The following is a 14,973-nucleotide window of genomic DNA, read 5'->3' as shown; positions in this document are numbered from 1 at the left end:
CAATTGGTATCAGAGCGAGGTCTCTATTATTGTTAGGCTTAAACCCCTTAGAGAAAAGATCATTATGGAGGCTTCTATGAATATACATATGCTAGAAGGACAATCCACCACTAGGCCACCCCTTTTCACCGGTAGCAACTTTGGCTATTGGAAAGCTAGGATGAGAATTTATTTACAATGCATTGACCTTGATATCCTAGACATTGTGGAGAAACTAGGATGAGAATTTATTTACAATGCATTGACCTTGATATCCTAGACATTGTGGAGAAAAAAATATGTCAAGAAGCTTAGTAGTGAAATGACCTGCATTGACCTTGATATCCTAGACATTGTGGAGAAAAAAATATGTCAAGAAGCTTAGTAGTGAAATGACCGACGATGAGAGGAAACTAGCTAACCTTAACATTAAGGCCATGAATGCACTAATTTGTGGTCTTACTCCCAATGAATATAAGAGAGTTTCTACATGTGCAACCGCACACGAAATTTGGGAGAAGTTATGCATTACCCATGAGGGAACACCCCAAGTGAAGGAGTCTAAGATTAGTGGACTCATGCATGATTATGAATTATTTAAAATACTTCCAAATGAATCTATTGACTCTATGTTTTCTTGGTTCACTAATATTATAAATGAATTGCATGGTCTTGACAAGGTCTTGGAGAATCAAGAGATGTGCCACAAAATTCTTCGCTCTTTGACGTCGGCTTGGGAACCTAAAGCTAAGGCCATCGAAGAAGCACGTGATCTATCTACTCTCACTCTTGATGGACTTATTGGCAAGCTTAAGGTCTATGAGAAGAATGTTAAGGAGAAGGAAGAAACACCCTCAAAGGCAACCGAGGAGCCACCCCAAAAATTAAAGTTCATAGCTCTCAAGGGAGCAATTAACGATTCATCCTCCTCGGATAGTGAAGATGATATCTCTAGAGAAGTGGCACACCACTCTAGAAGAATATCAAAATTAATTAAAATGAATAAAAATTTTAAGAATCGATCTAACAACAAATTTCCTTCTCGTATAGGTAAATGCTTTGAATGTAACAAACCGAGACACTTAGACAAGGATTGTCCCAAGCTCAAGAAGAAGTATTTGAAATACAAGAAGAAGAAGGCTATGTATATCAGTTGGGATGAGTCCGAACTAAGGAATTCGGATAGTAATGATGAGGGCGCCAAGATTGCTCTTTATGACCGGAACATTTGCTTCATGGCTCATGAAGATGAGGTACAATCCGAAACTGAAAGTGAATCTCTTTATATACAATGTGAACTAGAAGCGAGTTTAGAAGAATTAAACTTTGAATTTAAAAAATTAGCAAAAGAATATTCTTCATTCAAAAAATTACATGTTCCTTGTGATTCTAAGTATGAGCAACTACAATCTTCTATTGCTTTAAAAGATGAAATGATAGGAGATCTAGACTTTGAAAACAAACAACTAAGATCCAAAGTTGAGAGATTAGAGATTGAAAACAATAGAATTAAATATAATCATGCTTACTCCAGTCATCATCATGTTAATAGAAAATGGTATCAATCTCATGCTCCTACATATAAAAAGGTTTTTGTGCACATATTGTATGAAGTATGGTCATATTTTTATGAAGTATGGTCATATTTCTACTCATTGTAGGATTAAGAATAACATTGATCATTATGAGTTAATGTGGGTACTCAATGGTACTAAAAATACTAACACTTAAGGACCCAAAGCTTGGGTACCTGAAGATTCTACAACTTGTTTGCATGTAGAGAATGTTTCGCATAAGACGTAAGGAGTTGTGATACCGTGAACATACCGCGTGTCATCAATTGGCTAACTATCTCTATACCTGCTCTCTTTTATTAACAACGCATTTCATATTTGTGTGTGGTTTGTTAGAATATCTTTTAATTGCATATTATTTGTCTATAAACCCTATTCACCCCCCCTCTAGGGCCTTTCATCTTGGATTCAAACCCGAAAGAGGGATATTTCCAAAGAACCCAAGGCAGATTGGACCATCAGATCAGATGGAGGCGTTCGAATGAGAGGTCGGTTAATAGTGCCAGATATTCTACAATTGAAGAAAGATCTGTTTGATGAAACGCACCGCACCAGATATACGGTACATCCAGGTACGATCAAGATGTATAAGGACTTGAAGAGACATTTTTGGTAGAATGATATGCATAGGGATGTTGCGGAGTATGTCTCTAAATGCTTTAGCTGTCAGTAGGTGAAGGCAGAACACTAGAGACCAGCTGGTACCCTATAGCCCTTACCCATTCCCGAGTAGAAGTGGGTAGATATTTCGATGGAATTCATTGCGGGTTTGCTGAGGTCTAGCAAAGAAAATGATTCCATTTGAGTGATTGTTGAACGACTAATGAAGTCGGCATACTTCTTTCCAGTTAAGACAATCCACACTACAGAGGCTTATGTAAGGATTTTTATTCGGGAGATTGTGAGACTGCATGGAGTTTTCTAGAGATGATTATATCAGATTGTGGGTCAATGTTCACATCTCACTTCTGGAAGAATTTCCAGAAGTCATTCGGTAGTCAATTAGCCTATAGTAGTGTTTTCCACCCATAGACAGATGGTCAGATAGAGAGAGTCAGCCAAGTATTGGAGAACATGCTTTGGGCATGTGTGATTGATTTCTAAGGTAGTTAGGAAGATCATATACCATTGATTGAGTTTGCCTACAATAATAGTTATCAATCGACCATTAGTATGGCTCCCTATGAGGCATTGTATGGGAGACCCTGTAGATCTCCGATTTGTTGGGCAGAATTGGAGGATAGCTTATTGCTTGGGCCAGATCTTGTGAGGCAAATTATAGAGCAAGTAGCATTGATTCGAGAGCGTATTCTTGCAGCCCATACTTGGCAGAAGAGCTACACAGATCAAAAGCGATGACCCTTAGAGTTCCAGGTTGGAGATTATGTCTCATTGAAAGTCTCAACTATGAAGGGCGACAAACAATTTGGTAGACGGGGAAAACTTGCCCCAAGATATATCGGTCCGTTCAGAATTGTCGAACATGTTGGAGCAGTCTTGTACCGACTAGACCATCCAGCGTCGATGTCAGGTGTGCATGATGTCTTTCATATCTCGATGCTCAAGAAGCACTTACGAGACGAGGAACAACAAAGAGTGTTTGATGTGCCAGATCTAGAGCTTCAGGCAAATTTGACTATAGTTGAGACTCCAGTCCGCATTCTTGCCAGGGAGGACAAGAAACTTTGGAATAAAGTAATTCCATTAGTTAAGGTGTAGTGGAACAGGAAGGGAGTTGAGAAGGCTTCCTGTGAGCGCGAGGAGGATATGCGTCGCAACTATCCGCACCTGTTCGAGCAGGTATATTTCTAGTTGTAATATTTTTGTATATACCTTATCTATATAGCCACATGAATGTGAGTATTAATGCTTAACAGCTAATCATTCAGAATATATGGTACATACATGGAGGGTTTCTATTTGGATTTTTTGCCCGACGTACTAGTTCTGTTTAGTTAGAGGTTAAGTAGGAGTATTCACATTCTAGCTGTTAAGCATAAATATTATGTGTGTGATACATATCTTGTGATTATTAATAAGTGTTGAATTTCGGGGACGAAATTCTCTTTAAGGAGGGGTGAATGTAAAACCCCAAAAATTTGAAAGAAATATTTTTATATGGTAATAAATGAATTTTATTATGATTGTATATATGTATATATATATATATATATATATATACATATATATATATTATACTAATTAAATATAATATAATATATATATATAATATATACATATATATTATATATAATATATATAATATATAATATACATATAACATAGTTATCATATTATCTATATACATATACAGATATAACATATATATTATATATATTATATTATATTATATATAATATAATATATATATTATATAAATATATATATATATAATATATATGTATGTTATATATATATATATTGTATATATATATTATATGATATAAATATATATATTATATATAATATATAGATAATATATATTATATATATATATATATAATATATATATATTATATATATATATATATATAACTATATATAATATATATAATACAAGTTCTCACTACGATCATACTTGGTAGGTCGCACGATCGAAGGATCGCGGTTGACCAAATACTCTTCAGGAGCTCGAGTTTGGGTCGGCAGTCAGTTTGGATCTGGTTGGCCCTATATATATACACCTGAATTTCTTATCTTCTTTCTTCTCTCTCATGTTTGAGCAGAAGCCACCCCCCTCTAAACCCTAATTTCTCAGTTTTGTGATTTTGGAGAAATTTTATGAGGTAAAGTTCAAGAGGAGGACGAGATCTACGACTTTTGTGAAGGAGGATCGAGTTCCTCTCGTATTTGAGAGATCAAAATCACATCTAAAAGGCAAGTTCATCTTTTCCAAAACCTATCCCCTTAGATTTTTAATTTTGATGAATTAAACCTTAATTTTATGAATAGAACTTTAGATCCAAGCACTATGTAAAGAAAACAAAGTTCAAGAGGAGGGCGGGATCTACGACTTTTGTGAAGGAGGATCGAGTTCCTCTCGTATTTGAGAGATCAAAATCACATCTAAAAGGGATCTACGACTTTTGTGAAGGAGGATCGAGTTCCTCTCGTATTTGAGAGATCAAAATCACATCTAAAAGGCAAGTTCATCTCTTCCAAAACCTATCCCCTTAGATTTTTAATTTTGATGAATTAAACCTTAATTTTATGAATAGAACTTTAGATCCAAGCACTATGTAAAGAAAACAAAGTTCAAGAGGAGGGCGGGATCTACGACTTTTGTGAAGGAGGATCGAGTTCCTCTCGTATTTGAGAGATCAAAATCACATCTAAAAGGCAAGTTCATCTCTTCCCAAACCTATCCCCTTAGATTTTCAATTTTGATGAATTAAAGCTTAATTTTATGAATTGAACTTTAGATCCAAGCACTATGTAAAGAAAAGACAGGATCTTGATGCCTAGAATCTATTTTCTTCTTTTGATAATTGACGAATTAATTAGGATTAGAACCCTAATTAATTAAATTAAACTTAATTAGTGATGTTTAGAGAAATTTGATCCTAAATCCATGTTTTTATTGATGAATACTTGTTTGGCCGAGTTCCCACTTAAGCAAATGAAAGGTTTTGAATCATGTTTCACACCCCATGTTATTAATTCACGAGTTTTTGAGAAAATTATTTAACCCTAAAAAACTAGTATTTTTTGTTTCAGTGCTCGGGTCGGTCAACTGACCCCATTGATCAGTCGACCGATCGGTTATTTAGAACTCTATGTTTTCTCTCTGGTCGGTTGACTGATAAGGTATCAGTTGACCGATCGAGACCTGTTGCTTTTGTATGTTCTCTGGTCGGTCGACCGATATATCATCAATCGACCGATCGAGATTTGTTGTTTGTGCATGTCGCCGCCCGGTCGACCGATGGGATATCAGTCGATCGATCGAATGTCAGTCGACTAATCCCTAAGGGCAATCAACTATTCTAGTGTTGTTCTGCATATGTTGATCTTCCATGTATGTTTGGATGCAAATACAAAGTACGAGCCGCACATCGATACACGTGTGTGACCATGAGAGTGCACGTATTTAGTTTGAGCACGCATGTGCCTTTGGAAGTGCATAGTCTAATGTTTTGTGTTTTTCACGATAGGGAGTGATGATTGTTTCAGTTTACAATGGTTTTGGATGCTTGAGTGCGTTAGTCCGTGCACTACATGAGAACGCGAGCGACTACACTCTGAGTGCGTTTGTTCGTGTACCGCAGGAGATTGTGGGCGACTACACTCTGTGATGCATCTTTGTTTATGTGGTGGAGTGTGTTTGTACGTGCACCACATGATATTGTGGGCGACAGCACTCTGAGTGCGTTAGTCCATGAGCCGCATGATAGTGCGGACGACTACACTCTACATCTTTGGGATGCCTAGGACTCAGGCGAGTACTATTTATGGACATAGTCCAACATTGTGGCATTCATATGTGACGGTAAATGCTTTTGACGACGACTTCACCAGATTGTATATTTGCTCCAGTGCCACCCACCCTAGGGTATTGTGAAATACTGTGTTTTGGCATGCGTGACATGTCATGGATAAGGTGTTTGTGGTGTATTTCGTTATTTCTTGTTTATAGGGTTTGGAGTTAAGATTTAGCGACTTACAATTTGAGATATATTGTATATATATAAGGGTTTTCTTATTTGGATTATTCCCTCGACATACTTACCACGTGTTGTGGTGTTTCTGTGCCACCTACCCGAAAGTAGTATGAGATATTGTGCTTGACACGCATGACATGTTCTGGATGAAGTGTTGATTAGGTATTTATGTATTACTTATTTATAGGATTTGGAGTTGACATTTAGTGACTCACAATTTGAGATACATGTTATATATATGAGGGTTTCCTTGTTTGGATTATTCTCTCGACGTACTTACCTCGTGTTGTGAGTTCCTAAATCTTAACTCCTCTTGCTACTAGATATATCATACATATATATATGCATATACATATGCATACATGTTATGTGTAGTATTGTTTTATAGGTGACCCATTCCCCCTGGGGGCGGAGGGAGATGTTCTTGCTAGCGCTCTGACGCTCGTTGTTTCCATCTTTTTCAGGCAGCGGGTCAGGGTTTCGGAGAGCCGCAGGTTAACGGAGACTCGGTATAGTTTACCGTCATTTATAGGTAGCTAGTTAGTGCTCCACAATAGACTATTTATGATTTTAAATCTTTTGGGGATGTACTTCATTTTTGGAGGCTGAGTGCCTATGTACTGTTAAGTTGACTCTTATGTGTTATAAACTCATTGTTCTTATTTTATATTATCAGATGTATTTTTTTTCTTCTGTTGGGACATAATTATAGTTACTATTGGATATATCTTCTTTACATTATGGTCATTGTAATATCATCTTTGTTATATCTTCTTGCACCCACACTTCTTTACATTTGACATCTGCTAGAGTGATATCAATGGTGAAAGTGAAACATATTTATGCACAGTGTTGGGTGCATGACAGGTTTGACATCTTTGGGTTTATCTTGGACTGCAGCCATGTGTGAAACCAGGAGCGTCACAACTGAAAGCACCCTAGAGGGAGAGTGAATAGGGTTAATGCTAATCTAATTCTATTTAATGCCAATTTAAAACTAATTAACAAATGTATCCTAACAAGTATGATATACAACAAGTAATATGCAAGTATATTAAACTAAGGGTGAGTAAACTATAAAAAACACAAACAATATAGTGGATAAATTAGATAATGAGAAAATGGCGATAGAGATAAACAAAATATAAGTGCACAAGCCAAACTCAAACACACAAGAAATGATCACGGAGTTCGGACCTTCCTTCCAACATCTCTGCTCCTCACTCCTGCGGAGAAATCCACTATCACACCGGGTTTTCAAAGATCACTTGAAAATGTTTACACCACACAATATCGGTTTTCAACGCTCACCAATCAACGTTCATAATCACTCATAATGTAACTACACAAATCCCACATCAAGTGTTGGGCTCTCATGGGTCTTCCTCAAGTGCTCGGAATTACTACCTCTCACTAGGCTTTACTACCGATACCACTCCTTTTGTGACCGACCACGTCTCTCACCTCTATAGTCCTCTTGGTGTACTTACGTAATACAATGTGAACCTCACAATTTAGCTCACAAATAAAAGGTTGTTCTCTAAACAAGGTGAGAACTTAATTAAACCCACACTTAATGTTACAATCTCACAACCCCAAATATACTATGTATAAAAATACCAAAAGCTCAAGTGGGTGTGTGTAACAAAGAGAATAAAATCAAAACTAAACTCAATATAAACTCTAGCTTAATAAAATGAAAATCAAGCAAGTATTTAAATGTAAAGCTAGATAAAGTTTAAAACACTTCTTTAAAGATGAAGAGAGAGAGAGAGAGAGAGAGAGAGAGAGAGAGAGAGAGAGAGAGAGAGAGAGAGAGAGAGAGAAGAGAGAGAGAGAGAGAGAGAGAGAGAGAGAGAAGAGTGAAGCTCAAATAGAAAAGATGATCTCCTCTAGCTCTTGTGAAATTCTCTTCACAAACTAAAACTTGAAAATGCTTAAAAACTTCTTAAACAAACTTAAACAAACTTTTAAACCCTTCTAAAACTCTCTTAAACTTATTTAAAACATTCTCTTGGTTAAAAAAAGAGCTGGGTATGAGAGGGTATATATAGGCAACCCCAAGATCAAGAAAACCCAGCAAAAAGACCAAAAAAACTAAAACAGTACAAAAGCTGGAAAAACTAGATGTTACAGGCATCAGTCGACTGACGGGTTGGATCAGTCGACTGATGAGCTGACCGTTACAGGCAACTCACATCACATCAGTTGACTAATAGCTTATCAGTCGTAAAAACAAAAACTTTTGCAATCCCAGGCGAGTTTATCAGTCGACTGATAAACTCTATCAGTCGACTGATAATAAGTTATCAGCGTGATTAAAACAGTAAATCTAATTTTTGAAGTACCTTTAAAAATAGCAAATAAATTCCAAAAAATATAAAACTTTGAGGAATGCTTGTAAACATAAAAATGAACATGTTACAAAGAGAATTTTTGGAATTGCACTTCCCAAATAAGAAATCTCATTATTTTTCAAAACCTAAACATACATGTTTTTGACATTTTGACTTAAACAAAGTTTTGAAAACTCTTGAATGGATTTATAGACTAAGTAAAAGATATAAACTAGTGTTGTTTAGTCCATAAATTAATAACACAATATTTTTTAAAATATAATAGAATATGAAACATATGAATATGTATATGAATGTATATTTGTTTCATATCTATATAACTAAACTAAAGCTTGAAGTATTAAACACACATAATATAACACCTAAACTATTTACCCAAGCTAGATTGATCTTCAATATGCTTGACTTGATAAACTTTGCGGATGAAGCTTGATCTTAAATTGTTGCAAATGGCTTCGCTCCACTATTCTTTCCATCCTCTAATGGATATGATCGTGAATGCTCGATTCTATTCAACCTCTGACTGATTGTTTGTCTAGAATAAATACAAAAACATAAATACTAGACAAACAATATTAGTTGTAAATTGTTTGTTAAAATATCATCAAAATAAGAAGGCTAACAATCTCCCCCTTTTTGATGATGACAAACAATTTACAAAAAGGGATATGCATGATACGAAATGAATACATTTTTTAGAATTATCATACATATAAACAAGTAAGTATATACTCACAATATTTCTCCCCCTTTGATAACATCAAAAAGGGAAAAATGATAAGAGAGCGAAGGCTCTCCCTACCTACAAGCACAGTGAGTATATAAAAAAAACACATATAAGGAAAAGCTCCCCCTATCAAAATACCTTAATAAATATACATAATGAGGACCAAGGCAAACATATGTAAGCAAGCATAGATATAGAAAACATGCTAAGTATAACTCACGTACAAAAAGATAATGAGAGCACATATTGATATGTTATTATGAAAAGAGTGTGTCTCAAATCAAAAACATAAAACCCATATGAAAATAGATTTATGAAAACAAATGAATAGGAAACATGAGAATCATGAAAAAAAATTCAAATGAAAACAAATCACTCAAATGAAATCATAAATCAAAATTTAAGTCATAAAAGCAAATTTTTCAAAAACAAGAAATAAAAAATAAAAACATTAAAAATCTTGGTTTAAAAAATCAAAATGGTTTTGGCACCCAAACACTTATGGTGCCCAAAGATTTAGAGACATGACCCCTATCATTAAAGCTCAATGTCCTAGGGTTATGAACCCATTTGGGCGCATATAGTGCACTAGTCCGGTCAAAACAATATTCTTGTAAATGACCCTACCGATTATAATATGTGCAATAAAAGCGACCCATTTATTTTTGTGGACCATATGAGAGTGCACGAGAAACATTAGAAATATGCAAACATGAATGGTCTTTTAAAATTATTCTGTAAATTTGAAACTTTCTTTAAATCAAAACAAAATTTGGCCAAATGACCAAATCTACCACAAAAATCATATTTAAACACATTAGTATGCTTATGATGATCAATTTGTGCATGTGTGTATGATGATAAAACTATGTGAGATGCACATGGAGTATTAATATTTTTAGATTTTTGTGCATCATAGCAAAATTTAGCTAAATAGCCTTTTCAGCCGCAAATAGAACAATTATAAACTTTGCTATATATATGTGCATGATGAGTGGATGATTTTGACTTATATGCACTAGACTTGGCAAAATATATTCATAAGCTTCTTATGGTTGTTAATGCATGTATTAAGAGTTGAAGCTAAGAATGAAATGTAATTTTTAACAACATTCAACTCATCATTAGACACATTTGCATTAACACTAGAAGTAGAAAGAACGTGATCATTTTTGATTGAATTAAATTCATTTCTAATGCATTCTACTTCTAGCATGGCATCATTATTAGCATGAGTTAAGCTAGAAATGGATGAGGGCAATTTTTTATTTTCTAAAATTAACATGTCATTGTTTTCTTTAAGCATAGCATTTTTTTTGCAATGACATCCAATTTGCACACTAGCAACTCATGATTGGATTTTAAATTAACATGCTTGCTTTTAAGATCAATAAAATTATTATGCAATTTCTTATAGGCATGCGTTAATCTTTCATATGCACAAGCGAGTTCATTAATTGAAAGTTTACTTTCGGAATTGGAATCGCCTACCACACTAGGGTTATCCCTTAGTGGACGTATGCACGATGGTGATGCTCCAATAGAACTTGAAGAGGAAGCCGCCAAACCTTATTGGATCGCCTCCAAGTTCCCTTGATGTGCTTCTATAAGTTTCTATAATGTATAAGCACTATCAAAAAAATCAAGCTTGTTAGAAAAAGATGAATCAAATGCCTTATGTAAGAATTCTAACAAAACCTTGTTCATGGTAAACATTCTTAAATTATTTTTACTCCACTTGGATTTCTCCAAAGTGGGTACAATATAAGCACAATTAATAATTTTTCACAAATCAAAATGTCTAGATCTAATAAAAAGTTTAAATCTAACACACCATTGAGCATAGAGGAAATTATCTAAACGAGGAGCAATATTAATGGCATAATAAAGACTAGGTGTATCGTGCATATCCATAATATATTATGCAAGCAAAAAAATTATCAAAACAAGATTAGCAACAATATTAAAGCTTGGATCGTTAACTCAAGGTGATTAAACCTCAAATCAAAGAGTACCAAGCTCTGATACCAATTAAAAGCACCCTAGAGGTGGAGTGAATAGGGTTAATGCTAATCTAATCCGATTTAATGCCAATTTAAAACTAATTAACAAATGTATTCTAACAAGTATGATATATAACAAGTAATATGCAAGGATATTAAACTAAGGGTGAGTAAACTATAAACAAATACAAAGAATATAGTGGATAAATTAGACAATGAGAGAATAACGATAGAGATAAACAAAATATAAGTGCACAAGCCAAACTCAAATGCATAAGAAATGATCACAGAGTTCGGACCTTCCGTCCTACGTCTCCGCTCCCCACTCCTGGGGAGAAATCCACTATCACATCAGGTTTTTAACGCTCACCCAAAAATGTTTACACCACACAATATCTATTTTCATCGCTCCCCGATCAACGTTCACAATCACTCATAATGTAACTACACAAATCCCACCTTAAGTGTTGGCCTCTCACATGTCTCCGTCAAGTGCTCATAATTACGACCTCTCACTAGGCTTTACTACTGACGCCACTTCTCTTGGGACCGACCACGTCTCTCACCTCTACACTTATCTTGGTGTACTTGTGCAATACAATATGAACCACACAATTTTTCTCACAAATAAAAGATTGTTCTCTAAACAAGGTGAGAACTCAATTAAGCCCACACTCAATGTTACAATCTTACAACCCCAAATATACTATGTATGAAAATACCAAAAACTCAAGTGGGTGTGTATAACAAAGAGAATAAAATCAAAACTAAACTCAATATAAACTCTAGCTTAATAAAATGATAATCAAACAAGTATTTAAATGTAAATCTAGATAGAGTTTAGAAACACTTCTCTAACGATGATAAGAGAGAGAGAGAAGAGTGAAGCTCAAACAGCAAAGATGATCTCCTCTAGCTCTTGTGAAATTCTTTTCACAAACTAAAACTTGAAAATGCTTAAAAACTTTTTAAACAAACTTAAATAAACTTTTAAACCCTTGTAAAACTCTCTTAAACTTGTTTAAAACATTCTCTTGGTTAAAAGCAGAGTTGAGTATGAGGGGGTATATATAGGCAACCTCAATGATCAAGAAAACCCAGCAAAAAGACCAAAAAACCAAAATAGTACAAAAGCTGGAAAAACTAGCCGTTACAGGCATCAGTCGACTGACGGGTTGGATTAGTCGACTTATGAGCTGACCGTTACAGGTAGCTCACAACACATCAGTCGACTGAAGACCTCGTCAGTCGACTGATAAACTCATCAGTCGACTGATAGCTTATTAGTCACAAAAACAAAAACTTTTGCAATTCTAGGTGAGTTCATCAGTCGACTGATAAACTTCATCAGTCGACTGATAACAAGTTATTAGCCTGATTAAAATAATAAATCTGATTTTTTGAAGTGCATTTAAAAATAGTAAATAAACTCTAAAAAATATAAAACTTTGGGAAATGCTTGTAAACATGAAAATAAACATGTTACAAAAAGATTTTTTGGAATTACACTTCCCAAATAAGAAATCTCTTCATTTTTCAAAACTAGTCCAAAACATGAAAACTAAACATACATGTTTTTGACATTTTGACTTAAACAAAGTTTTAAAAACTTTTGAGTGGATTTATAGACTAAGTAAAAGATATAAACTAGTGTTGTTTAGTCCATAAATTAATAACACAATATTTTTCAAAATATAATAGAATATAAAACATATGAATATGTATATGAATGTATATTTGTTGCATATCTATATAACTAAACTAAAATATCATATCCACATGAAAACAAACATATATGTATATAAACATAAATTTATTTGTTTGTAAAAACTTTATTTGTGGGTAAACAAAAAAACAGATAAACCAATAAATTGTGTGTGTATATGATATTGAGCTTGAAGTATTAAACACACATAATATAACACCATAAATTGTGTGTGTATATGATATTGAGCTTGAAGTATTAAACACACATAATATAACACCTAAACTATTTACCCAAGCTAGATTGATCTTCAATATAGCTTGAAGTATTAAACACACATAATATAACACCTAAACTATTTACCCAAGCTAGATTGATCTTCAATATACTTGACTTGGTAAACTTTGCGGATGAAGTTTGATCTTGAATTGACTTGAATTGCAAATGGATTCACTCCACTATTCCTTCCATCCTCCAATGGATATGATCGTGAATGCTCGATTCCATCTAACCTCCGACTGATTGTTTGTCTAGAATAAATATAAAAACACAAACACTAGATAAATAATATTAGTTGTAAATTGTTTGTTAAAATATCATCAAAACAAGAAGGCCAACAACAAGCTCGTCCTCGACCGCAACAGGGTAGCCGACCTCCGGAGCCTTTCCATAAAGGGGTCATTAGCATGATCAATGGTGGTCCCACCACTAGAGGGTTATCCAACAATACCCAGAAGAGGTATGCCATGAGGACTTTGCGGGTTGACCAGTGCGACAAGTGGTCAAAAATGGAGGTGCCTATCTCTTTTGGGCATGCTGACCTACAAGGTGTCGAGACGCCTCATGACGAGCCCATCATCATCACAACAGGGATTGATGGCTACCAAGTGAGGCGGATCATGATCGATACAGGGAGCTTGGTGGACATCTTATATGTCGATGCCTTCAACTAGATGGGCATCGACAAATCTTGCCTGCTCCCCTACAGAGGCCCCCTCATCAAATTTACCGGACACTCTCTTCTGCTAGAAGGGATGATTACTCTTCCCCTAACAATTGGAGAGTACCCTAGGCAAACCACCGTCAAAATGCAGTTCCTGATAATGAATCTTAAGTCGGCCCACAATGTCATCCTAGGCCGAACCGCCCTCCATCTTTTGTGGGCCATCCCTTCAACTTACCACCAGATGGTCAAGTTCCTGACTCCTAATGGAGTCGGAGTCCCTAGGAGCAATCAGCGAGAAGCCAGGTCCTACTACCTACTCTCGACCAAAGGTAAAGGCGTGCAAGATGCCTTGCCTATTGAGAAAGCCTACCTCCAAATGGAGAAAGCCACTGAGCGATAGAGGACGACACCGGTGGAAGAGCTCCACGAGATACCAATCGAGCACGAAGGGCAAAAGACATTCAAGATTGGTTCCAGCTTAGTCGAGCCCTTGCGGGGAGCGTTGACAGAGATCTCACAGGCAAACACTGATGTGTTCACCTGGGGACCCGAAGATATGTTGGGGGTTCTCCCCAAAGTGATAAGCCACGAGCTGGCTGTCGACAAGCACACTAAGCTTATGCAACAAAAGAATAGACATCTCAGCCCTGAGCGCCAGAAGGCGGCGACCGAGGAAGTCGAACGGCTCCTCAGAGCTAGTTTCATTCGGGGAGTCTAATACCCTGAATGGCTAGCCAATGTGTGTTAGACCCTAGGGGGGTGATTAGGGTCTTATGGTAATCAAATCCGATTTTATGTCAATTAAAACTAATTAATGAGTTACCCTAGCAAGTATGAAATACAACATGATATGTGAGCAAGGATAAGTAATATGAACAATGAGATATATCCTATATGATAAAAATATATGCAAGGATATATAAACTAACACAAGGGTGACATAATCAAACTATAAAAGTGATAGGGCAAAATATACAAGAGTAATAGGCAATGGGGATATAAGATAAATGCATAAGCAAAT

At 35.5% G+C, this 14,973-nt stretch overlaps 1 protein-coding gene across 1 annotated transcript; it reads left to right on the top strand.

Annotated features, from left to right (window-relative positions):
* Positions 13,960-14,352, top strand: LOC109830915. The gene has a single exon (XM_020398272.1). The coding sequence runs from the start codon at positions 13,960-13,962 to the stop codon at positions 14,350-14,352; it is 393 nt and encodes a 130-aa protein (XP_020253861.1).

The sequence above is a fragment of the Asparagus officinalis genome, chromosome 2 (genome assembly GCF_001876935.1).
Source record: "Asparagus officinalis chromosome 2, Aspof.V1, whole genome shotgun sequence".
Taxonomy (NCBI): domain Eukaryota; kingdom Viridiplantae; phylum Streptophyta; class Magnoliopsida; order Asparagales; family Asparagaceae; genus Asparagus; species Asparagus officinalis.
The sequence above is the reverse complement of the archived record's forward strand: the minus strand, read 5'-3'. Positions and strand labels throughout refer to the sequence as shown.